This window comes from Arachis hypogaea, chromosome 8 (genome assembly GCF_003086295.3).
Source record: "Arachis hypogaea cultivar Tifrunner chromosome 8, arahy.Tifrunner.gnm2.J5K5, whole genome shotgun sequence".
Lineage (NCBI taxonomy): Eukaryota > Viridiplantae > Streptophyta > Magnoliopsida > Fabales > Fabaceae > Arachis > Arachis hypogaea.
Window position 1 is genome coordinate 44694936 of NC_092043.1, and position 27198 is coordinate 44722133.

General features: G+C 32.5%; 2 protein-coding genes and 1 long non-coding RNA gene across 3 annotated transcripts; 1 reads left to right on the forward strand and 2 right to left on the reverse strand.

The window, feature by feature from the left end:
- Window positions 1-2558: 2558 nt before the first annotated feature.
- LOC112707700 (ADP,ATP carrier protein 1, mitochondrial) lies at window positions 2559-5832 on the reverse strand. Its single transcript, XM_025759595.3, has 3 exons — window positions 5736-5832; window positions 3219-4095; window positions 2559-3128 (listed from the first exon to the last, which is right to left on the reverse strand). The coding sequence occupies exons 2-3, from the start codon at window positions 4083-4085 to the stop codon at window positions 2832-2834; spliced, it is 1164 nt and encodes a 387-aa protein (XP_025615380.1). The 5' UTR covers window positions 4086-4095; window positions 5736-5832; the 3' UTR covers window positions 2559-2831.
- Window positions 5833-17304: 11472 nt separating this feature from the next.
- LOC112707701 (transcription initiation factor TFIID subunit 8-like) lies at window positions 17305-19136 on the reverse strand. Its single transcript, XM_072201470.1, has one exon. The coding sequence runs from the start codon at window positions 18200-18202 to the stop codon at window positions 17414-17416; it is 789 nt and encodes a 262-aa protein (XP_072057571.1). The 5' UTR covers window positions 18203-19136; the 3' UTR covers window positions 17305-17413.
- Window positions 19137-22337: 3201 nt separating this feature from the next.
- LOC112707702 (uncharacterized) lies at window positions 22338-25457 on the forward strand. The gene is made up of 3 exons (XR_003156128.2): window positions 22338-22506; window positions 22600-22654; window positions 25170-25457. It is a non-coding gene; the product is annotated as an uncharacterized lncRNA (long non-coding RNA).
- The last annotated feature ends 1741 nt before the right edge of the window (window positions 25458-27198 follow it).

The following is a 27198-nucleotide window of genomic DNA, read 5'->3' on the forward strand; positions in this document are numbered from 1 at the left end:
GTGTACCTAAGGATCTAAATTAACAGTCAAAGACTAAAAGGACAAAGAAGACAACAAGCAAAACTCAATCAGGGACTTCCGTTGAAGCTGCAACAAACAAACAAGGACAACAACATGATTCGATGGTTGCATTTGTTATTTTTTGTATTTTATTTTTTAATTGTGTTAATTCTGCTAGGTTTGTTATGTGTTATTGATTTCAAATTATTGAATCTATATATTATATTTGTATAATCATTTTCAGACAAAGACAAAAAAGAATAAGAAAAAGATGCCAAAAGTGAGAGCCTCGCCTAATGTAGATTTTGTTGAAGAGATTGATTTATCTCAATCTACATCCCATAATGATGGACCTGTGAGTATATTGTTGTATTTGGTGACTTTAGTATTGCTAATTTTTTTGTGCTGAAATGGTTATTTTATCTTGTGTAGGCTACTCAACAAATTTTCAAACCTCCTGTTGGGTTCCGAATGAAGCAAACTATTGTGAGGCCTCCAATACCACCTACTCAAAACCATCTAGAGCCACTTGGAGCAGCTACCTCGGACATTCGGCAGCTTGTTTACCTTCATGCCAACACCTAGTTTTAGGCCTCCAACTCACACTTGAGGAGATTCATTAATAGATTGCAAGCACCAAGTGAAGACTCATATGTATTTTGTTAGTCTATAAGTGAAGAATCATATGTATCTTATGAACTCAATTAATTATCTTTTGGTTCATTAATAGTTATAAACTTATTCGCTGGTATATAAGTTAGACAACCAACAATTTAGAAACATTATTTTGCTACTACATAAATAATCATATTTTGGTGCTAAGTTTATTATAATAGATTATGGAATTATTTTGAATTGTGCTCATAGTTCCATCCTTACTATCATATAGCACATATGAAAATCTTTGTAGAGACTTTTTTTTATAGTAATGAAATATATATTTCAGATTTAGCTTACAATTATTGTATATCCAAATTTTTATATATTCATCCATCAAAATATGTGATTACATATTTGTAGTAAAATCTAATTTCTTTCAATATAATATTATTTTAGATTAAAGTGATAACAAATTCATTAACATATAAAATATAATCTTATACAGATTTAATTACATCTTAAAAGCATTACAAAACAACATAATTATCACAAAATGTCATAACTAAGGTTATGACAATTACTTAAGACATATTCTAAAGGCTAAAGGAATTATAACACTAATTATACCCAAAATTATAAGGCTAAAATATTTGAAGTAATATCTACCACTTTGAGATCAAATTTCATTTTGATTTTTCAAATTCAATTCCATCTCTAACTCCTTCATTCTATGCTCTACCTCCTTCAATCTCATTTTCATTAAAATAGCATTCTTAGAAGTAATGTCTTTATCAATATTTTCTTGAACTAATAAATCTAGCCACTTGAAATACTTGCAATGTGGGATGGGTGTCTGAAAAATTAAAAATTTTCGATTGTAAAAATACAAAAATTATATAAAATTTTTAAATTTAAAAAATATACAAAAAAAAATCAACTTCATGCAAAAATTATAAATCAATACTTACATTGAAATTAGGGCATCCCAAGAAGAACCTATCTGGATTAAGTTTTGTGTAAAATTAGAAGAGAATCGCATAGGTGCTACAATGACATTTTAGAGATATAAATTTCTTCTTTCTTGGCTGCCCAACACTTTAAAAAAAAAAATGTGCAGCTCCTACTCTCTTCGTTAATATTATAACCATGCAGATTGTGACTCCTAATTTCTAAAAAATAATTTTCATGGCTCATGATGGTAGTTCAGTTAGGGTTCTACACAACTACACAAGAAGGAAGGAGGAAGAAGCATATTTAGAGTTTTGCACAAATAAAATGCGAATTTATATTTTTAAAAATTGTTAGAGACTAGATTGGGTGATAATTAATATGCCAATTTAGGTTGACACTTAATAAACACATTACTATCTTAATGTGTCATGTATTCACGTTCCGTTAATTCCAGACCAGAAATAGATTATTGATGTAAGAGTTAACTTGTCTCAGAAAAAATATAAAGAGTCGAAAAGTAATTTTTTTTTTCTAGAAATCCCATTGTCCTTTAAAAAAATTGTTAGGAGTTGGGTTGAGTATACATTTTAATCTATTTCATCGACACTTATATAACCCTTTTATTTAATTATTCTTTTTAAAATTTCATAATTAAGTAACAAATATAAAGATAATTTTGTCCAAAACTCAACAAAGATAATTTTAAAAGTATTTTTAACTTTAAGGATATTTAAAAAAAATTAAAACGATTTCGATTTTCACCGTAATTTTAGAGATGAAAAAATATTTAACTCTAAAAGTTACGTAAAATTAATTTCATTTGAAATAAATGCGTCTCAATTAAGAATTGAATATGTAAAAATGCCTTTACCACCATTTTTGTTCAAAGCCAAAAGATCAGAAGTGAAAAAAAGTTTTGCGTGTATGCATAGGAAAAAATCCGCTATCATGAAATTTACAACTTTCATCACAAAAACATACTCTATTAAAAATGGGCATATTCAATTTTATTCTATAGATGAGAGGAACTCTATAACAAAATGTATGGAATAGTGAAAATCTCTCAAAAATTCAAATAATACAAAACTGAAATTCATAGTGACATTTACTCTATATGTCACTCAAATAATTTATACTTAAAAATATCATATTCTGACCCAAAATTAAATCAACAAAATTTGCCGCAGCAATGATAATGAGTCAAATCTAAAGGTTGAATAGTTTTTCTTCTGCATTCCATCTATATAGCTAATAAGATATGAATCCAAGTGCTGAAAAATCTAAGCACCGCCGGATCCATACTTCTTGCCAAACATAATAACCTGCAACTTGTCATAGCCAGCAAGTACACCGGCGCCGGCGATGGCGCGAAGGATGTTAGCACCAGCACCCTTGAACAAGGACTTGGCACCCTCATTCTGGAGGATTTGTGTAAATGCATCCATGGAGCTCTTGTACTTCACAGCTGTACCAGAGGTCATCATCATTCTTCTCCTAACTGTGTCAATTGGGTATGATGCAAGCCCAGCACCATTGGTGATCAGCCACCCCAGAGCAAAGCTCGCAAAAAAGCTATCCTGCAATCCTCATAGAAGGTTAAATTCTCAATATTAGCCTTTGTGTTTTTTCATGTTTAGAAAATAGAAGAAAGAGTTGTGGATAGAAACCTGCAAAGATCCAGTCAAGAGAACTGGCTTGAGAGAATCATACATTCCAAAGTAGAGACCGCGATAGACGATGATACCGACGCAGGAAATGTTGAAACCACGGTAAAGACCGGCGATGCCGTCGGAAGCCAACGTCTTCTTGTAGACGTCGACGAGACCGTTAAACTGCCTGTCGCCGCCACCCTTCTTAGCAGCCTTAGCGTCATTAGCAAGACGAGTACGGGCGTAGTCAAGAGAGTATACAAAGAAGAGCGATGAGGCTCCAGCTGCACCTCCTGATGCCAAGTTTCCAGCAAACCATTTCCAGTAACCGTCTCTATCCTTCTTGAAATTGAAAAGCCTCTTGAAGTAGTCCTTGAATGCAAAGTTCAGAGCCTGAGTGGGGAAATAGCGAATCACATTTGCAGTGTTACCTCTCCAAAGAGAAACCACGCCCTCATCAGCAATTGTTCGACTAAAGCAGTCACCAATACCCTTGTATGGCTGAGCAAGTCTTCCTTGTTTAATCATCTCATCTTGATTTTGGATCAAAAGCTTCACTCGTTCGATCGGAGCCGCCGCCGTTTTCGACACGGCAGCCGACACTCCGCCCATCATGAAGTCAATAAAGAAGTTGCCCTTCTCTGCAGGAGCTGCCACAAAGACAGGAGACGTTGTGGCAGTTGTAACGGTAAAGAAGTCAGTTGTTGATTTGCATGTTGGCATGTGCAAGGCAGGATTCGAGTAGTTCGAGAATGATCGCCTTTGGTTTAAAGCAGGGCGGCGGAAGGATCCATCGTTGCTTTGGATGTCGGAGGAAAGAGCAGAATGGAGATGGAGATGCCTTGCAAACTTTTCAAGAGTCGGGTTTGGAACTTGGTTGACCATGGTGACTATCCTGATCATATATGGAAGCATGCACTCTATGTTATTATATGAGTTTTCATGGACTTAGAAATGTGTTAACAACTTAATGCCTACCATTTTATTAAAATTTGTCCGACACTTAATTATAAAAAAAAAAAATTTTATATTATTAAATGTAATCTCATACCATTAAAAATATTAATAATAATTAATTAATGACTATAAATTATAAAATTTATTGACCCTAACATTCTTTCGGATGTATATTATGTATCATCTTTTCAAAATATGAGAACTCATCTACACTTCTTTTCATCTTGGGAAAAAGAATGATATATAAATATGATCTGTTCATCCATAAAATTATTAAATATAAAAAGTTTGTCTGGCTAGAAGGAACTCGTTAAAGCATAATAGATTAGAAAAACGTATGCTTAATAATAATATTTAAAAAATAAAAATAAAAAGAACTATGATTGAATACTAAACTTCACAGTAGTAGAAAATTCATAAATGTCCTGTAGTGTACCATCTTTAAAGAAAAGCCAGAAGGAATTTTGTAAGCTAAAAAGTAAAAGGGAAGAGAGGGAAAAAACTGAAGAATATCAAACATCCAAGCCATAATTAAAATGTTCTAAATAAGAGTTTTTCATATTAATGTATTTGTAGTCAACAAAAAAGAATAATGTATTATGTATTGCAAATCTTGAGTAGACTCTTTCAACAAAAATAAGGCACTAAAAAATTGAGGTTGTATTTAGTCACATTATGAAGGTTTCTATGGATAAATTTTGTACACTACTCAATGACCTATGCAATCATGTGACAAGAGAATGGAACAACACAAAATTGAAAGATACTACTAGAAATAAAATAATAAATTAAACTAATTTTTTTATCCCAATAAGACAAAATAACAAATTGAAATGTAATAAATAAATACCTTAAATCATCATTTTCAATGTGCTATAAAAAGCAACAAAACCTAAACTTTTAAATCATAGTATAGATATTTAATATTTTTTCAAACATGATGATCACTTAACCAATATGCTCTTATATATAAAAATCAATGAGATCTACAATAACAGATATAAGCCAATAAAAACCCAGAAAACAAGAAGTGAGACTGAAAGAAAAAAATCATTCAAATATAAAAATGACCTAATTAAAATAAACTTTTTAGTTCCATTTGACGGGAAGATCCATTATACAAGTGTAAAAGAAATAACTTTCTGGGAACAAGCATCATAAAAAAGGAATTTAATGTCAGTATCCACCCAAAATGGATTAGATTATGAAATTCTATCCGTGTGTGTTTGGCTTAACTTTGGTACCATTGTAGCATTATCATGTAAAATAATTGATTTTAGAAACCCAAAATTAATAAACACCACGACTGAATTGGAGAAATGAAAATTTTCGCTTTATGATATAATTAATTTTAACTCAAAATCTAAAATGGATATAATTAATTTTGATAAACCATAATTGATTATGAGTATAGCTAACTGTCAATCCAAACATGCACCATAATCATGACGTCTAAAACTTTCTAGATTCAACTTGAAAGAACGATAAAAGGATGATATAAGAAAAATAACAAGAACAATTTGCTGGGAGCAAAATCAACATATTATACGAGTTTGAATAGAAGGAATATTATGGTACCTTGAAAAAAGAAAATAGAAGAGTGTAAGTGAGAGTAATTGAAATGAAGAGCGTGAGTGTGAAGAGAATGAGTGTGTATTTGAATAGAGAAAGGAGTTTTTTTTTAACCTTAGAAATGAGAGAGTGGCTACCCGACTTTATAGGAAGAAATGGCCTTTGACAAGAAAGAATCGTAGGGTTAAAAAAAATGTGAAAGGCCAAATGAGAAGCGTGGCTTTGAACAAACTAAATAATAATAATAAATCCTTATTCATTCACAGGAAAATTTTCACTCTGCACAAATGTAGCCGTCACCTTTGACCACATCCAGTAATTGTGGAACAACTCAATAAAAATAGGCCATACATTTCTTCTTTCTTCCTTTCATGCTTAATGCTTTGTACATTTTTAATGTAATTTCTTTTCTTTTATCAATACTGATATTCATATATCAAATATAAATATTTTTTATATCCATATAAAAATAAAGTTTATTTTTCTTCTATTCACTTCCTATCTATTTATCTATCTTTTAGCTATTATATAAAGGAGATATCTATTTATATATCTATCTTCTATTAGATAATGGAAACATAGAAATAACTTGCTATTCAAATTATTTTTTTAAAATAGTTTTGTTATATATAATGTATAAAATAAAATATTTTGTTATTTTCTATCTTGGTTAACTTCAAAATTATTATTAATATATTTCTAAAAAAATGGATTAGTAGACACTAAATAGATTAGTTACTAATAAATTGGGTATTATATTTAGATTTATAAAAAATAAATTTTTTGTGTTTAGAAAAAAAATAAATTAGATAATCATATATACATATAAACATTAAATGATTATTTCAATAACAGGAAATTATATTTTTTAAACACTAAAGATTCATATTAAATAAATTTGAGTACCTATCACATATGGAATCCAAAGAAATCTTAATGAAACTCAATTTTAAAGTGATGCTTTTGTACTCTTAAGAGTACATCATATGGAAAGGTTTTTAAATATATTATTGTACTCTTGAAGTATATTAGGTAGTATTTGGTGGAGAGATAGAGGCGGAAAGACTGAGATTGAGAGACAGAGATTAAGAGACAGAGATGGAAATAAATCTCAGTATTCTATTTGGTGCAAAATGAGAGACATGAATTGAAACAAGAATGAAACTCTAATTTAATTTGCACAAAGGATAAAATTGGAATTAATTAATTGAAATGAAAGTATTTTAGGTATAAAATGTTATTAAAGTTTCAGTCTCCATCTTTAAAAATTTCAGTCCCCTGTGTCCCTACTTTCTGGAAGTATTGAAATACTGAAATTTTAGAGATAGAGACAGAAATTTTAGTATCAATCTCTGAACTAACAAACAATACTGAATATCAATCTCTCAGTCAGTCTCTATTTCAATACCTCAAAACAAACGCTACCTTAATATTTTAATTCTCATGACTATTGAGATTTGAGTCACACTATAATACAGAAGTAAGTTGATACAGATTTATAGATATTCTTTTTAGTTTAATGTTGTAACAACACGTGGTCTGAGTTGTTTTCTTCAAAAGTCAGATTTATAGGACTCAGCTTCAGCGCTTCTTTATTGCAAGTTCAACCACTGAGTTTTTGGCCTGTGAATTTTGTTTGTAAGGTAAGCTAAATTCATTAAAAAAATTTCATAGTTTAGACTCTGCAAGAACATTTCTTGTTTTTAATTAGTTTGTGATCATTAACATATTTTACATTAAATTATCCTCTTTAGATATTCATCTAATATTGTCTTTGCATTTTCTCCTTTTCGAATAGATGATATTATTTTTTTTAAATAATTAACTCATAAATTTTTTTTATTTTGTTAGTTTCTTTTATAGCCGATAATTTAGGAGTAAAAGTGATCGTTTTAGTTGGTATTATTTAAAATTAAATATGTAGCAATTTAAAATCATATTATTAATAAATAAATTATATTTTAAATTTAACTATTTATATTTTTTTATATTTTCCTCAAATATTAATTACATTTAAAAATATATCACATGTTATTTTATATTAAAATATTTGTTCAATTATATATAAAAAAGATTAAAATATCATTTTGATTCAAATTTCAAAATGACTAAAAAATGCTCTTTTTAATATTTTGACTACTTTTTAACATTAATTTTAAAAAATTAAAATACCATTTTAAGTTAAAGTTTGTGGATATTTTAGTCTCTTCAAATAAATTAAGTGAAAATTTTAGTTTTTTTTAAATAAAATTTAAATATCTAATATCTCTTATAATTAACAATACTAGAGTAAATCATCAAAACAAATTATTTTGGTTCTAATATTAAGCATATGTTCTAAATAAGATATTGTTATATTTTTGCCCTTTTTAATTTTATGTAAATCGTTGTAGCTAACAAAATTTAAAGAGTACAAAAAGAATACGCAAAGATAAAGAATATTTTGGTATGTATTTTTTAATTGATTGAATTACAAGAGTAAAACTAAATATATATAGAGTATTGTCTACGAAAGAGAAAAGTAAAAATAAGATAAGATGGTAACATAAAGATAAGATAAGATGATAAAGACTAAAATTAAAACTGAATTTATGAATTCTATTGGGCTGAATTTGTGAACTGTGAGACTTCTTTATTATTGTCATGAGTTAAAGTAGAAGAATGGTTTAATAGTAGCTAGCAATGATTTTATGATTATATCACTATAAAAAAACATTGAATATGTTGGATTTAGCGTTGATCTTTAGCGGTGAGATTTTCGTCAAATTTACCGACAATAATAACTTCGAATTTGTAAAGTTTAGTAGAGAAATTTTGTGACCGAGTTGCTAAAGAAGAAAACATCAGAAATTGTTTGTGCCTCCTAGAATTCCAATTAGCCGAACTCAATGAAAAGAGGAGTTACGTCATCGTCAATTTCTACCGAATAAAAATAACACTAACGTATAGAAAAGCGGATATAAACACTTCTATCAAATTAGATTTTCGATTAGAATTATAGATCTCAAGAAATCAAAGCCAAAAGTTTAAGGATGCCTCGGTTTCTTTCTTCCCTTACTCACGACTTTCTCTCTCTCAGTGCTTCTCTCTTTTTTTCTTCAAAGAATGAACAGCTATGATGATAATTAATGAATATAAAGGTAACATGTCATATTATATATAAAAGTTGAAGCCACGTTGCTTTCTTTCTTTATTATATATATATATATATATATATATATATATATATATATATATATATATATTATGAATATATAATGACGTATATGTTAAAAAAAATTTAAGGATCAATAATTTTATTAAATTTTGACTAGCATGTAATCAATAAAGAAAAGTGAGTTATTGGATGAAATCTCATACTAATTTCACACAATTAAAATATTATTGATGGCTATTTAATTACTACAAATCATAAAAGTTGCTGCCTCTAACACTTCTCCATATATGTATATATAATGGCATTCGGCCAACTTCTTTTCTTCTTCTTCTGGGATAAGTATTGTTTTGGTCTCTAATATTGAGGGTCAGAATCGAAACCGTCTCTAATGTAATTTTTTATTTAGAATCGTCCTAAATATTGCATTTCATTTTAAAATCGTTCTTTCTAATAATTTTTTTTATAAATTATGAAACTACCATTTTTTTATAAATGATTCTTTTAAATAAAAAAAAGGAAAGACACGAGGGGAGGGGAGAAAGGAAAAGGGGAAAGGACGCTGGGGGAGGAAAAGGAGAAAGGGAGAGGGGGAAGGGGAAGGGGGGAGGGGGCAACACCGGCGAAGCTTGGAGTTGCCGTCACGAGCCAGTGAGAGAACTTCTGCTTCTGCATCGTTGCTACTCACCGTCGCGTTCTTGCCACTGCACCTCGCCGCCTTGCCACTTTTGCATCTTGCTTTCGTCTTCTGCTTCTTCTGGGTCTACTTGAGTGCTTCTACTTCAGCATCTTTTACTTCGTCTTTTGCTTTTTATTTATGCTTCTGCATCTTCTGGGTCTGCTTCTGCTTCTACTTCTAATATGATTTTCATTTGTTATTTCTGGATTTGAATAATGTTTTAGTTGTTCGTGTTGTTGAATCTGATTATTAGTATTCGTTGAATTTGGATTTAAATAATGGATTTGTTCATTATAATCCCTAATTCCCTAATTTTTATTGTTGGTTTTATTCTTGTTCTGATTTCTAGATTGCTGTTGCTTTTTCTTGTTTTTGGATTTCTTGTTTCTCCCTAATTTTTTGTCTTGTTCTTGTATTTGATTTCTTGGTAATTAAATTTATAGATTTTTTATTTTTATAATTGAAGATGAATTTGGATATTTTTAATTCTTGTAATTGAATTTTGTTAACTGTATTTAAAAATTTAAAATTTTGAATTTTGTTAATTGAAGAAGAATTTGTTCTTCTAGAAGAAGAATTAGAACAAGAAGAATGAAATGGTGGAAAAAAGGGTGTTTTTGTTATTTAGAAAAAAAATTTATTAGAAAAGACGATTTTAAAATGAAATGCAACATTAAGGACGATTCTAAATAAAAAATTACATCAGGGACGGTTTCGATTCTAACCGTCAATGTTAGAAACCAAAACAATACTTATCCCTCTTCTTTTAAACTTTAATAATAATAATAGTAGTAGTATAATAATGATAATAATAATAATAACGGTTACGTGAGTAACCTGAAACAGTTGGGTTGGGCTTAGAAGAAAGGCCCAAGCGTATCTAAGTTAGCAAGGGGTAAGCAGGTTTTGAGAGTATTAGATTTAGAGGCCCGTTTGGAAAGTAGCATAAGCTACTTTTTTTAACTTTTGGACTATGAAAAGTCATAATCTATGTGTTTGGCACTATTTTAAAAAAAGCTTTTAACTTTTCGAAGAGTTAATTTGCAACTTTTTGAAGAAGTAGAAATATATGACTTGTTGCTGACTCTTCATCACCATTTTCACACAAGGTCTGCTAGAAGCACTGGCATTCCACCATCATTCTCACATAATGTTCCAAGTCTCACCATTTTTACGTAATGAAACATCTGATGGAAGTATTGATCCTCCACTACATTTTCAGACAATATTACATCTGAACAACTTACTGCATATATTCCTTCTAAATATTTTTTTATCATTTTATCACTATTTTTTATTATTAAATTTGTATTCAAGTATGGTATGAAATTTCAGTTTTAATTTTATTTTTTCATATGTAATTTTATAGCTTATTATTATTTTCATAGTTAATTATAACAAGTTCTTGACCTCAATAAAGGAGAAGAGAGTTCTAATAGGAATAAAAATAAAAAATAAAAAACAGCAATAAAATATACATTGACACACATTTTATATTTATTTTTTATTTTTACCTACCATATCATACACAATATTAGTGATTAGGTTATGTAAAATCAACATTCAATATTGAAAAGTATTTGTTATCATCGTTATTTTAATATTCATTTTCTTTTGTAAAAAAAAATTTATCTTTTGAGTTATTTATCCAAACGCTACAACTTTAAAATAAGTACCTTTATAACTAAAAATTCAAACACAAAATAACTTATTTATAAGCTGCTATTAATAAAAGTCCTTATGTTTTAAACTCCTTTTCCAAAAGAACTTATTTAAGTTATTTACCCAAACTGGGCCTTAGTGTTACTTGAGCATATCAGTGTATTTATAGTGGTGATCCAATAACCCCGTTGGAGTAGTTCTACTTCTGAAGGTAGATAACCGCCCTTTTTATCTTAGGGTGGTTGGGATATTACTTCTAGAAGTGGTTGAGAGATTTTAGGGGCAGTTACTTATTTGAATAAGTGTTATCTGCCAGCTCATGTCTAGCCCAACCTCTTTGGGGAGGAGCCTATGTTGAGCCCGATCTCTTTAGACGAGGCCGGGTAGGTGGTGAAGGCCAATCTTTGGATTGGGTCTTTTTGACTTATTTCAACATGTGCCATAGTGTTGGGTCAGGGTATGAACAGTGCCCCTACTCGAGTCCAATCTCTTTGATTATGGGTCGGATTTGAGTACTAATTGAACTCGGGGTTGTTCAGGTCGAGAACCGACGTGATTTTTGGTTTAAAACCGACGTGATTCTAGGCTTCTCAACCGTCATATCTAATCAAATGTCGTGTCCGTTTGGGGTTTCGCATTTACACATGGGGGCAGTTACATTAGTAACGGCGCGTTTCTTTAATGACCGCGTCGTTTTACCATTGTGCCCCTGTCATGTTATAAATACTTTCCCCTCTCTTTTCTCTGTTTTCTTTCGTCTTCGAAGTTTCTTTCCTGCACTTCTCATGTTTTCTCATTCAAAAGAAATCCCTTTAGCTTTCTGTCTTGGGGTGCTTCGTCGTTGCTGTGACTACTTCTCATCAAGTTTGCAAAGAAAGGTTAGCATTTTCTTTATCTTCTTCTATCATTTGTGTAATGCTTTATCTCTATGCTTTGTGTGTTTTAAGGAGATTTTCATGCTTTTTGCTGCTCCTTCGTTTGCACTGTGAGGCGTTGGTATTTTAATTGTTGGATGTCGTTGTTGTAATCTGGTGGTTCTTTTTTTCTTGCTTTGCTTTTGGGGAAAAGACTGCTTTGTCTTTGGAAGCTCTGTTTTTTATGATTTTTTTTTGTAGGTCTTATCGCCTCTATACCTACTTCTTTTTTGTTGGAAAAAATATCTTCCCGTGTCCCTGAGACTCTTTTGAGATGGGTAGACGATTCTGTTATTGATGAGAAATTTTTAGTAGACACTGACTACCTTACCGAACTTTGCACTCACCATAAGAACTGTAGTTTAGGGGTCGATGAACCTCAATACGAGTTGGTGACCCCGAGTCCTGAAGATCGGATTTGTTGTGCGACGGATTTGTTGCGCGAGGATTGCTGATTCTAACCCTTTTTTGAGATGTATGATTGTCTTTTTACCCGTCTTGAGAGTTTCCTTCCCCTTTTTTGATTTTGAAATAAAGGTACTATCGCACTTTGAGTTGCTCCTGTGGTCAACTGATTGGCTAGGACATCAATGCTTTCAGGATTTACGGTGATGGTGGAGCGAGCGCCATGATACGAGTGCTTCTGGTATTTATGAAAGTAGTAGAACGAGTGGCCAGGATGTGAATACTTCTGAAGGTCATTCATATTTCTTATGGATAAAAACTGTTCCACCAAAAAAATGCACGCCCTCTCCGTTTCAGAATATGTTGAAGAAAGAGAAGTTTGTGGGGGCACAAATTGGGAAAGAAATAGACTGCTAAAGTTTCTTATCATTTAGTTCTTTTTGTGTTGTAGTTGGTCCTTTTTTTTATTGCATGTTGTACTTGGTTTCTCTCTTTTTTTTTTGGCATTTTCTATTTCTTTTTGCTATATCTAATATTTATTTTTCTTTTACGTTGTGTTTTTTTCTATTTATTTTTGTTGTCTTGTATTTACTTTTTATATTGTAACAGTCATTTTCTACTACTTTTCTACTAAGAATATTGAGCAGAAATAAAAATAAATACATGAAAGATTGCACATGAACAAAATTTTTTTTTTATGAAGCCTCACTCTCAAAGAACATGAAGTTGTGCTAATTGGTCTAAAAAATTCACTTGGTAGAGTTATAGTTACAAAGGAAAATTGGCTACCGCGACAGCCTAGAATGCTTGCAGAAACTAGTCAAATTGATTTCATACAATAAGGTAAATAATGAACCATAGGTGAAAATCAAATCAGAGACAATCAATGAAAATTAGGAGCAATATTAGCCCGAAGAAAATTTTAGGACAGAAAGAAAGATTATTAGAGTCGGATTTCAGTTACCACCATTGTTGGAGGATCTAGGTGTCAGCAGTGGCGTCATTGTCAATCACCACCGCACCACCTGGTTGTCGCATCCTCCTCCTCGTCGCACATAAACCCTGTACTCTTCTGCTACATCCTCGTCGAGATCATTGTTCTGAGAGTCAGGGCACCCTTCATTCTCTTTAGCACCACAATTTGGTGATGCTTGCTCACTTCTTTAAGAAAGTTTTCAAGCCTGTTGCCAGAGGTCTTCCATGGCATAACACTGGCACGCATGGGCAGAGTAGGGTTCCACCATTGGTTCTTCCATAAACTTCATAAATTTTTTACAAGTGTTGAACCAGTTTACTCTCAGCCATTGGTTCTTCCATAAACTTCATCCCTGGTTAGAATTCCACGGTGCATCAAATTTGCGCTTGATTTAGAAAGGTTCACAAGCATTATGATTTAGATTAATCATACAGTCAAAATCGATTATTAACTTTTTTTAAAATAATTATTCATTTATATCTCTTTTTCAATTTAATATGTTTATTAAAATGACCCTTTATTTTTTGCAAATTAAGGTCTCAATATTTTTAATTACAATATAATTCTTACATCATAAACAACGATAAACAATGATGACAACAAAAGTAGCAGCAGCAATAGCAACATAGATAATAACAACAATAACAAGAACAATAACACCACCTCTGCCAACAAGAACAATAATGTATATCTAGACATCTATATGTATAATATATAACAGAGATGTCTGTTTTTTATTATTATATGAACATATCAATATGACATTAAGTAAGGATTTCAACTGCTTTATTTCATTTTTCAACTTTTATAGTTAAATTTCTCGATTCCAATTTCATAGCTTAGTTCCTTTTGCTTTGGCCCCTTTCTTATATAAGCAATCGGCATGAGTCTTCTGTTATGAGTGTGTGATGTTCAAGAATTACCCTTCAATTGGCACTAAAATCTTTTTGAATTACTTTATTTTACTCTTATGGCAATCCCTTGGATATAGTTTGCACTACTTGATAATTCCTGCACAAAAGTGTAGTTTATAACCACAGACTTTCCCACAGCACGCCTTAAGCTTGTGATATATCTAATTCTGTCAGAAACTAAAAATTTGGTTCTTTTCATTAATGAGATTCATTTATTTCTTTCTTTTAAAGTATTCAAATTCAAGAGAGCCTCAGCCCACTCAATAACCTCCCTACACAATATAGTAAGTGAAAAGCATAACCTATATGATTTTCACTAAAAATCAAACTTATGAAAGATGAGCAAATGACCCATATGATAAATATTGGAAAAACACAAATAGTTCAACAAATGACCCTATTTAATGTCATAGATGGTTCAGTCTTAAGAAGAAAGTGACGACTTAAACCTGGTTTCACTTCAATCTTAAAAATGAGGACCAAAGGATTAAGTAGAAACTCCTTACACTCAGAAGGGAATATTAATAAAAATAATAGTGGCTAATGCAAAGGTAATACAACACAGATCAATTTTAACTTTTAAATAGTAAGTTCTTATTGCGAATATAAGAAACACTTAGTATAAGATCAATTAATTTGTACTGTCCAATACAGTAACAAATCTAACACTTTCGGTTCAGGATGGGGAGGAATTTTCCATTTTTACCCTAGATAAGCACACACTTAGCAGTAAAAACTAAATAGAATAAACAATGTATCCAGAATAAAATGAAAAAAGATACTTCAAATGCTAATAACTTGAAACTAAAAAATATAATGATATAATCTAAACACCTAGCAGTAAATATAATAACAACACAATCAAAAGGGAACTCAGCTGAGACAACAATATACAGAATTATCTCAAATATCAAATGCAGGGGGAAATGCTCTAAATGTTAACTGTGTAGTATTTCATTTATCAAAACCCATCTTATAATCAAAGGGATTGGCAAGCGTTCCTAATAGCTAAGCCTTATATGTCATATTTCTTACCAATACTTTTTTGTATATAAGCAAGGAATGGATGGCTTACCTCTTTTCTATATTCTCTTCTAATCTAATAAAATTTCATTTTTCTATGAATAAATAAATTAACTTGTCCTATAAAGACAAAAATCTCTTATTAAAAGGCAGCAGTTTTGAACCATTCACTCATTTATTCATATTAGAAATCAGTCTCACAAGAAGGATTAAAAATCTGACCTTTCCCCATACAATGGTGCAACATCACCGATAAAACGGCCATGTATCAACAGAATATCAGAGTACCGCAAAATTACAGCTGTTGGTTTTTTCGTGGCATTCCCACTCTCTTCTTTCCCTTATCTCTGTCCAGTTCCTTCCACACTTTGCCAAAAATTCATTCAATAGTCCCCTTGTCGACTTTCTGTACAACAATCATCAAACACACATGCGGCATACACGGTGGACCAAAAGGAAACAAATTATGACCAAAAACATCGTTGAATAGTACAAGCATAACAAGGGTCAGCGTAAACAACCATTTAATTTAGAAGCAGCAGCTCATAGCAACACCAAACATGGGATGAAATTTATAAAAGAAAACAGAGACAACATTCATTATTAGTAGAAAACAGGAGAACACTTTTTAACAAAAATTTACGATAAATAAATCATTTAAAGCATTGAGAGATTTAGAAAACAAGAAGTGAATTCAATCAATTCAAAGCTACAAACTATGTTAAATGCAATAGAGTAGAAGGCACATTACCCCGAATATTCTCTTCAAACTCATCTGACAACCATTTTGCAAGAGTTAGCACAGGACACTCACTTTCAGATTGGGAACACTAGAAACCATCACCATAATGAATTCAGCCATTAACTTATATAAACATTTGGAAAAAGAATGAAGATTTTCCTAATGCGTGCCCAAAGGACAATCATTAAGGTTTTAAAGTTATCAATGTATTGAGTTTCAAAGGATTCCACTAACAAAGATCTTAATGGGTGCCCTTAGGACACACAATAGCAAAACCTTAAAAAATTGTGATTATAATATGTTAAACCAATATAACAGTCAGAACATTAAAGCATATATATGCATAAACTGAAATAATTGATGCCAAAGAAATCAACGAATGAATATCATGGAATTCCATACTTATAGGATGAGCTCAGGCTTGGATGCTGAACAAATTAACAGAACAAAGCTAAGCAGATAATAAAGGAGGATTGCTGTTCTGAAACTTCAGCAAAACAGTACAATCAAAACAGATGATGATAACATTAAAAGAAGGTTCAAGTTGAATTCTCAGTAAATCAAACTACAATCTCAACGAAAAAAGATTTTTCAATGACAAATTATTGGAATTCAGGCAGCAGACTGTGAGACCACTTAACTGTTGAACATCAGTATTCAGATATTACAATAATAAGGATATCAACCAGTATTATGAAAATCAGGAAAATTGATACTCCAATATTTTGGAATTTTTGGTACATTTAATATTTAATGTCTTGGATACAATTCATGTCTAAATGCATTGAGTAATCAATGAACCAAATTCCAAAGTGAAAGATATTTTGGAGCGGAGGGAATATGTGAATACAGAAAACCTAAATTTAAGGGAATAATCTATCACACCAGTTCAATATCCTAAATCTTAGATAAAACAGAGTAATGTAGTCTTACCTTTTCGATGAAATGCAGAGACTTCCGAAACCTTTCCCTCAAAATGAGGGAAGCCATGCAATCCCATTACATTGATATTTTTTATAAAAGATGAAATAATATTAATGAAAGATAGATAAAAAAATCAATAAAGATAAAAGAATAACAATAAAAATTTGAATACAAGTCACAGCTACAGAAAAAAAGGTTTTAATTAAGACAAAAAAGGGTTAACCCTTGAAGGTCTTCATTTTTACAAACTCAATTCTTACATCATCCAACAAATCCAGTCAATAAACTAATCTAGAACAGAGTGAGTTCTTGTGGGTTTTCCATAGATTGTTTGAGAATAAGCTCAGCTCTCCTCTTCTTATCATCCCTCTCATCTTCTCTACCAGCCAAGGCCGCTGTTCGTGAAGCATCCTTCTTCTGATTCCTCATATCCAAGGACTCGTGGATAAGCTTTTTTCCAGCCCTGAACTTGAAATAAACAGTAGGTCTCACAGCTGGAAGAACTGTTCTCCCTTGCATCCCGTCATCTTCACACAAAACACCACTACTCCTCATCATCTCAATTGCAGGAGCAAATGCCTCCAACACAGAAACATGATTCGCAATCATATCAACATCATCAGAAAGCTTCCCCGGCAAGAGAACTGGAGAAACATCTTTATTATCCACAGGAGCCTTAAGGTAAGGGTTCTTATCACCCCCTTCACCTTCTCCTTGTCTAAGTGAAGCACCACCCCCACTCGGCACAACCACATTAGAAGTCGTATTGCGTGTTTCTACTGAACCACTACACAACAACAACCTCTTCTGCAAGCTTAACAACGACCTCTCAGCCTTTCTACGTTGCCTGGCCTGTTCAACCTTGTCTTCCCGGGGATCACAAGTCCTCTCATCCCACATAGGCGTGTGAATATAAGTGTGAGGGTCCGGCAATGCCGGCAACCAAGGCGGTATATGCTTAGAAGGTGGTGCCTCCCCCATTTGCAAGAAACTAGGGATAACTTTCCGCTGCCGAATCACTGGAAAATTCGGTATTGGCTGAGCAAAAGGAACCTCATCACCGCAATTCACAAACCTCATAAGATCCCTAACAGTTCCTGAACCTAAAAGGCATTGACTTTGACCAGAACCTATGAAACCCTTGACCTATTCTAAATCCTCTAACCCTAGAATCAAATCAAAGACACTACATTGCGATCTACCAGCAAGGTTAGCATAAAATTCAGCAATTTTCCCCAAGTCAATAAGGTACCTAATTGTGACATCGGAAAGTGCTTCGATGGCGGCATTCTTGACGCCATTAAACCCTGCAGATTCGCAAATCTGTGCCACGGCTATTCGAGAAACCGCACGCCCAAACTCGTCAGATGAAGCTCTTCCTCCAACTCCTCCATGGTCGATGGTCCGTCGATTAGGGTTTCCATTAGTGGGATAAGTGAACCCCATGATCACGGATAATTTGGTTAAAAGAACATTCTCATGGTGAAACTGGAAATTATAATAATAAAATAAATAAAATAAAAGTTAGATGAGTGGTGAAACCATAGAGTTTGGGTTTCGGGTTTGTAATAAGGGGGGTCTGGGACCGAGTGGAGAAGAAGATGGTTTGGAGCGTTTTGGGTTAGAGGAAATCAAATCCTCTAAATCCTCAAGGTCTAGTGGTTACTAGATTAAGACTTTTAATCTCGTGTACACTTGTGGGAGAGAGTTCAAAAGCAATATGGCAGATCAAAATTAGGTTGCAGAAAAGTTGTCAAAAAGACTTCTAAGTTAGCTAGGACTAACCCATGCAAAGGCATGATATCATATCAAAATTGATTACAATGTGATAATCAGCGACAAAATGTTGTATAGGGGTTTGAAAATGGCAAGAGGGAAGTATGTTGGTAATGAGAAGTCTTAATATAGAAAGTTGCGAGATTACTTGCAAGAACTATACAGAAGCAATCCTAGTTCAACTGTCCTTTTATCAGCGGAGGAGCCTATTCCTCAGTCACTTCCACTTTTTGACAAGTTGTATGTTTGCTTAGATGCTTATAAACAAGGATTTAAAGCTGGCTGTCAACCATTGATAAGATTAGATGGATGCTTTTTGAAGGAGTATTATGGAAGACAACTACTGTTAGCAGTAGCACAAGATGACAACAATCACTTTTACGTGATTGCATATGTAGTAGTTGATAGTGAGACTAAAACTAGCTGGATATGGTTTTTAGAATTGTTACAAAATGACTTAGGCAGTGCTGCTATTGAAGGGTAGAACTTCATTAGTGATTAGCAAAAGATATCAAGTATTGGATTTTTAATCTAGTTAATTTCTTTTACTTTTTTTATCTCTTTAGTTATTAGTTATAACATCGAGCAATGTTGTATAGGGTCTGCTGACGGCTCTGAAAGAAGTTATGTCGAACGCGCATCATGAAAAATGTGTAAGACATATTTAAAAGAATTTCACTAATAAGTATAAGAGCAAGCAGTTAAAGAATGTTGTCTGGGCTTGTGCTAAGAGCAGTACATATGCAAAGTTTAAGGAGAACAGAAATAGACTAAAGAGGGTCAATGAGAATGCATGAACTTACCTAATCAAATTTAAGGTACAATATCATATGAAAAAAGTGGGGGTGCATCTAGGGAACAACACATGTACTTGTAAAATTTAGCAACTTATAGGTACAATTTTTAGTTTTTGTCCCCATTTAGTGTTGGGTAGAATTTACTGATATATGTTCCTGATAAATTGATTATAATTCAAATATGCTTGTTGTGCTAGGCATCCTTTGTGTGCATACAATGACTGCATTAGCAAAGTGAGGAGATAGACCAGAGGGGTATGTGCATCAATGGCTAAAGATGGATGCATTCGAGGCTACCTATACTCATTTCATAAGCCTTGTCAATAGTAAAGAGTATTGGGAGAAATTTGGCTAAGTTTTATAGCCCCAAGATTAAGAGGCCAATTGGTCGTTCTATTAAACGAAGGAGACCTAACCCAATGGAAAATGGACCTGATGGAACAAAGGTCAAAAAGACATTCAAAGTTGAAAAATTTTTTGCTACGCTTTTAAAGCGTGGAGAAAAGTTGAAAAAGCGTAGCAATAGCTTTTTGCCACACTTTTTGAGCTACCAGCATGCTTTTAAAAGGGTCACGTCTACAAGGATGCTGGTTGCTCTATCGCCACGCTTTTGGTAACCTATTGCCACGCTTTATTTTTTGCCACGGTTTTAAATATCGCCACGCTTTAAAAGCGTGGCCATGCGTGCCAGATATGGCTACGCTTTTAAAACGTGCAAAAACAAGATATTGGTACGCTTTAAAAGCGTGCCAATAGAGTTACATATAGTTACGCTTTTAATGCGTGCCAATAGCGAGACATGTGGCTACGTTTTTAAAGCATACCAATAGCAAGAGAGCAGAGAGCAAAAGGGAGCCTTATACTAATAAAAGAAAACCCTAGCACTTCCCTTTCACATCAATAAGAGAATCTACGAAGCATATATAGCAATATAAGGCATGCTTTTTTATCAGACAAATGTGAGAATATGATATCGCATTGAAATTTTCGAGGCCCAGAAAATTCCAAAAAAGAAAATAGAGGAAAGAAAGAGAGCTCACGGTGGCGAAGGGAATCAGACATGACGAGGACGTCGACGATGTGACCAACGCTACCGTTGCTCTCAAAACAGCTCCACGGAAGGGTTTCTTTTGGCCATCAACAGAGAGCTTGCGATGGATGGTGAGTGCCGAGAGAGTCACCATCAGCGAGAGTCACCGCCGAAGGAGCAGCGATGGTGGGAGTTCCAGAAGAGAGAGTGACGGCGGAGGCATTGCGAGCGCTAGGGTTCTTCGGAGGGCCGGGGTTCTTCGTGGAGGGCTGCGGTTCTTCGAAGCTTTTAGGGTTCTGGGTTCTTTAAAGGAGAAAGGGGGTTCTTTAATTTCATATATTGTTATTTGAAGAGAATTATTTATGTAACAATGTGTCAATTGCTAACTTCTGATTCTGGGTTCTTTGAAGAGAAAAAGAGGGTTCTTTAATTTCGAATAATGAAGGAGAGAATGCAGCATTTTGATTTATAAAGGAATGTAGCGTTTTGATTTATAAAGGAACACAGAGTTTTATTTTTGAAAGGACCTTTTGACCACGCTTTTGAAGCGTGCCAAAAGAGCTGTAGGAAACGGCCACGCTTTTAAAATGTCACTAAAACAAAACTTTGTCACCACACTTTAAAAGCGTACTTGTTTCTCTCTATGGCTACGCTTTTTAAGTGAAAAAAAAACATGGTCAAATCTCAAATCAATTGCCACCCTCATAAAAACATGGCCATTGATCACTTTTGGCCACGTTTTTTAAGCGTAGTAAAAAGATGTAGCCAAATCTCTAATCAATCGTCACCCTCATAAAAGCGTAGGCATTGACCATTTTTGGCCACGCTTTTAAAGCGTGACAAGAAAAAAGCGTGGCCATAGATTTTTTTTCTTGTAGTGTTGGAATTGGGATGAACAAGATTTATTTGTACCTCTGCTTCTGCTGTGGTTGAAGAAGGAGGATTGAAAATAGTGAAATTGCAACAACGGTGGCTTGCAGAGGAGGTAATGGTGGCAAAGATCGGGGAAATTGGGTGTAGATACGGGGGTGAATGAAAATGAGACATGAGAAAATAATGTTGATGGGGAAGAGAATGAGAATGAATATGAAAGAATGATAATAGAGGTGTGATTCATGTAAAAATGTTATATGATCATTCAATTAAATTCATGTTTTTAAATAATATATTTAAAAGTTAGTTAGTTTTACTAATCTAATAATACTACATTGGATATTTGTGAAAAACTCATTTACATTATTCAATACATTAAAATACAATTCTTAAATTAACTCTTAATAATTTTGTATATAATTATTCAGTTTATAACAAAAACTTAATTAATAAATTACTCTATAAAATATTAGATAAATTACTTTCTAGAACTTAAAGTTTATAACTGTAAACCCCGATAAAATTGGTATATAATTAGTCAATAAATCGAATTTTAAATAGAAAAATTAAAAATACAAAAATAGTATCAAAATAGGATAGAGCTCGTCAAAACGAGAATTTTGATACCAATTTCAAAATTTTGGCCCAAAATCAGACCGAAAGAGCCGAACCGGTTGAACCGGGCCCGTGGGTCCAACCGGACCCAAACACTTAAAGAAGACAGCAGCTCCTTCTTCCCCATTTGCATGCAACGCAGCAAAACAAATTTGGGGAGGAAGAAGAGCCCCCAAACCCTTAACCTCCTTTAATCCGCCATAACTCTTCCGTCCGGGTTCCGATTGTCGCACCGTTTGCGGCCACGCGTCCAGCGCGTTGAGCTCTACATTTTTATTGGATCAATTTCACTGGTAAGCTCCATTTCTATTCCAGAATCTCTACCCCTCTTTCTGTTCTTGAAATTGAAATCCCATGGTGAGATTTTGCCAATTTTAATGTTCTAGGTTCGATTTAGCTTGCGGAGCTTACTGGGTTTGAGTTGCTACGCGTGTGGGAGCGGTAAAGTTTCCCTAATCTTTAATTTGGTTTTAATTCTATTAGGTAAAATCTGATTTGGAACATATATGTGTATTAGGTGAGAGTTAAGTTCGTGTATATATATATATATATATATATATATATATATATATATATATATATATATATATATATATATATATATATATATATATATATATATATATATATATATTGGAAGTAAAAAGTGAGTATTTGGAGGTTTATTGGTGATTGAGGCTTGGTTTGTGGCTGTTTATTTGAGCTTGGAGGGTTGTGTTCTTGCTTGTGAGGCTGCCTTGGGTTGAATAAAGTGATCGGCCAAGGTATGGTTTAAGTTTCGCACGTTTAATATACGGTGTTGTGAAAACTTAGGTTAGAGGAACCATAGGATAAGTTGAATTGTTTGTTGTATTTAATGATTAGCCTTGTAATGTTGTTGGAATAGATTTGTTGGTGGATATATATTGGAATTATAAGGTGTGGAAGTTATTAAAGGTGTGCTCTTATATTTATTTATGATGGATTAGGATTGGTGTTTGTTAATAAGGACGTAGAGTTGTGTTGTGGTGGTATTGCATATGTTGTAACTATTTATGTAATGATCGGAATTGCATGAGACCAAGTTTGGGCTAAAATTGGGAATATAAGAAACTAAATTGAAAATTTTGGAACCTTTTGTTAAATATACAATTTATGGCAAATTTTTAAAGTTAGGTTGTTAAATCTGTCCTGCAGCAGAAAAGGTTAAACAGGGTAGTAACTTGTTTGTCATGCTGCGACTTCTACGAGTTGATTTTTGGAGTGAAACCAATTTTGTTATAAAATTTGATAAACTTGATTTATTGCTCTAAAACTTCATAATTTTAAGAGTTGAGGATTGGGAGTGGTGAATTTTTGAATATTGGTGGTCAAAGCTGAAAAGAAACAGATTTCAGCAAGCTATGCATCAACTTCCAATGCTTGTAACTATTATAATTGAATAGCAATTGGGTTGCAACCAAAACACACTTGTTTCTGGATAAGCTAAGAGTTCTCAAACCAAAATTTAGCTTAATTGGAATTTTGTAATAAAAGTTATTCAAATTAAAAGGTACTAAGCTTGTTGGTTTCTAAAACAGATTTTGACTCATTTTTACTTAACTTCCAGGTAATGTAACTTCTTCATTAAAAATGGTATTAACTCATAACCAATTGAGAAAGAAACCTGGATGAGTAAAGTTTAACTACATTAATTTTTAAAGTCATTGGATTTAACTTGGATTTTATATTGAATTTTGAATATCACATGCTGCTGCTGTTTTTCTGGTTTTATGCACTGCAGATCAGTCACGATTCTTCCTTTATTTCTAAGGCTAGAGAAATTAGAAAATTATGATCTTTGGTTTGTTAGAAAGCTTATTTCAAGATGAACGCCTGAACATAAAGTTTGCGCAATTCCGAGTTCATTTGTTATATTAAAAACAGAAAAGAAAATAGAGTGTCAAGGATGTCTTAGTGATAGTCATGGGTTCGAGAAGCTAAAGTTTAATCTTCGTGTGATGTGATTGATTTAATGTTAGAGTTTGGTTGATTTTAAGATTATTCGATATTAAAGAGGTTGAGAAGAGTTTGATAAATGGTTTGGTCGGAACCCAGAAAGGGTAAACGTGATGAATTATAAGAGAATGATGTGAAAGCTAAATGAATGCGTGTTGTTATGGCTATAAAGAACGAATGTAAGGAAATGATGATGATAAATGATGAGATTTGAGAATGACTGTGTGTGGCCGAAATGGTCGATATGGCAAGTTGAGGATGGGAGTTCCCTCTCTTGTCGTGATGCAGATATGGGGAAGGTGGAAAGACACTTTGCTTCGTATTGTTTCTCCCACATTTTTCTCTGGTTGCAAGGTGGAAAGGCACACTCCTTCGATGTGAAAAGGCATTCTCCTTCGTATATCCTCCAGGAGAAGGTGGAAAGGTACACTCCTTCGATGTGGAAAGGCACTCTCCTTCGTTTATGATCCTCCTCGAGATACGCAACCTAGAGACCAATGTCTGGGTTAGCTACCAGATGTGTTGGGTTCTGGCAAAATAACTGACACGTGAGCTCACGGCCAGTAGGATAGATATTCATCATATGCATATGTGTGCTTTGTTTGCTATGCCTTAATTGGGAATGCTTAATTGATATATATCACCTGCTACTTGTATATTTGCTACTTGTATTATTTGTTCATTACTTGTGCTTGAACTTGTTTGGTTGTTTGTTCCTATTGCATTATGGATGATGGAGGGATGGAGAAAATGAAAAAATAGTTTGGTGATAGGTGTGGACTGAAATTGAGTAAGTTAGGTAGATTTAGAATACCTACCGCTGTTTATGGCTTATGTTTAGTACTTGAGTTGGATAATTGTATAATGGAGTTCTAGGATTGCCTATGGCATTCTCAGGACCTTATTTATTATACGCGTGGCACTTTTACCATGTTGAGAACCTCCGGTTCTCATTCTATATTGTATTATTGTTTTTTAGATGCAGGTCGAGAGGCTCCTCGTTAGGCGTCTGGATCCTGGAAAGCGAAGTAGTCCTTGGGTGTATTTTGGTTTCTGGCTGTATATATGTATATATATGTTTAGCTTATTCTCCAAGTAACTTATGTATGCTGCTCCTCTTAGAGGTTGAGGGAGAGATAGGAGTTATTTTGATACTATAGTGTATTTTGGGATATTTTGAGAACACTTATGTATGTTTAGATGTATATATATATATATATACCCTCCAGCCAGCCTTAGCTTCGCAGGCTGAGTCAGGGGTTAATTATGCTGCTTCCTTGGTTGTCCTTTATTCTTTTGCTTATCTTTATCATGTTCCTATTAGATTTCTTAGCACGCAAGTAATCCTTTCCTGAGCGTTGCGCATTTTTATTATTATATATATATTACTATTTTTAGAGGTCGTAATACCTTATTATCTCAATCTTATGACTTAAGCATAATACTAAATATGGTAAGGTGTTACAATAATAATATTTGGTATTCACGGATTTAGAAGAGTTCCAAGGTTTTAATAGATTTTAGATCAATTTAAAAGTATTTCTGATGTATATACATAATTGAAGGTACTAAGAATATCTCTTAATAGAAAATAAATATAATGCACAAGATAAGATATAAGAGTTCAGAAGATATACATAATAATATATATTAGTTTGGATCAAAATACTTACATCTAATTCTCAAGAAAATATGAAAATTCAGCTAATAGAATAAGCGTATAAATAAATCTTTTATATATAATTTTCTCAAGTAAAAGTATTGGCTCGATTAAACTGCACCATATTTTAAAAATCTTAGATATTATTTTTTTTAATGAGAAATGTTAGAAGATTAATGAAATTTATTATTTTTGAGTTACTCAATAATTTTTAAAAGTGTGGATTAAAAGTATGTTGTTAGATTATTAGACTAAAAAAATTAGACTAATAATTAAAAGTGTTAGCCAAAACATAATAAATTCTACTGACTTAAAATGTTTTTTTCAATTCTTTTTAAGTTTAAGATGTGACTCAAATTAAATAACAGAGTATTTTAAAAACATTAGATACTATTTTTTCAAACTTTCTCAAGTTGATTATCTGTTAACAATTAATAATTTTTCACATAATATAGAATTAAAATCCTTTAAAAAGATGGGTTAAGATTGAAACCTTTTAAATTTTAAGAAATAAAAAACTTGAGACAAATGTAGGAAGTAATAGTACAAATACATTTATTTCATTTATTTATTTATTTTTATGTTATTTTCCTTTTTTTTCATTCTAAAATATTCGTCATTTCATTTTTCTATTCAAAATTTATTGTTGAATTGTCAATTTAATTCTTAACATATATAAAATTATTGAAAATTATTCTACTAGTTTTCCTTTTTATTATTTTTTTTAATAATATATATTATCGTTATATTATTATTCTTATTTTGTTTATTACGTTACATATGCCATTAGCCATGATTAATTTATTTTCCAACTCTTAACTTTTGTGCCACAAATAATTGGTGTGGGAGATATCGTCATCAAATTTTAAGGAGAATGCGATCATTATATATAGAGTTGATTTATCCTCCATGCAATAATGTTACTAGCTAGGTAAGAGAGTAAGAAACAGATGGCTTTCTTCCATCACTTTCATTGCTTGCTTTATTATTAGTGTCTCATATGTCATGCTCATCCATGCTTGATAAATGCCGCTTATTATTATTCCAGCTGCCACTATCTTCACACATTTTGGCTTTCATTTTCCGTAGCTAGATTCCTGGCCTATAATCCCTTTTGTCCTCCATGCTACTACCCTTGCCGACTCCCCTTCTCTTCTCAATAATCGTGTGCTTGGTAGTGCTCCACGTGTTGAACAGTATCATCAAGTAGAATGTACATGTATAGACGATGAAATTGAATTTGCCTTTACCTAAATTCGATTCTAAATATTGATCGAGTCTATTTTTTAATTTTTCTTTTTAGATTCTAAACCCGATGAAATTTTATTATTTTCAAGTCGAGAAAGTA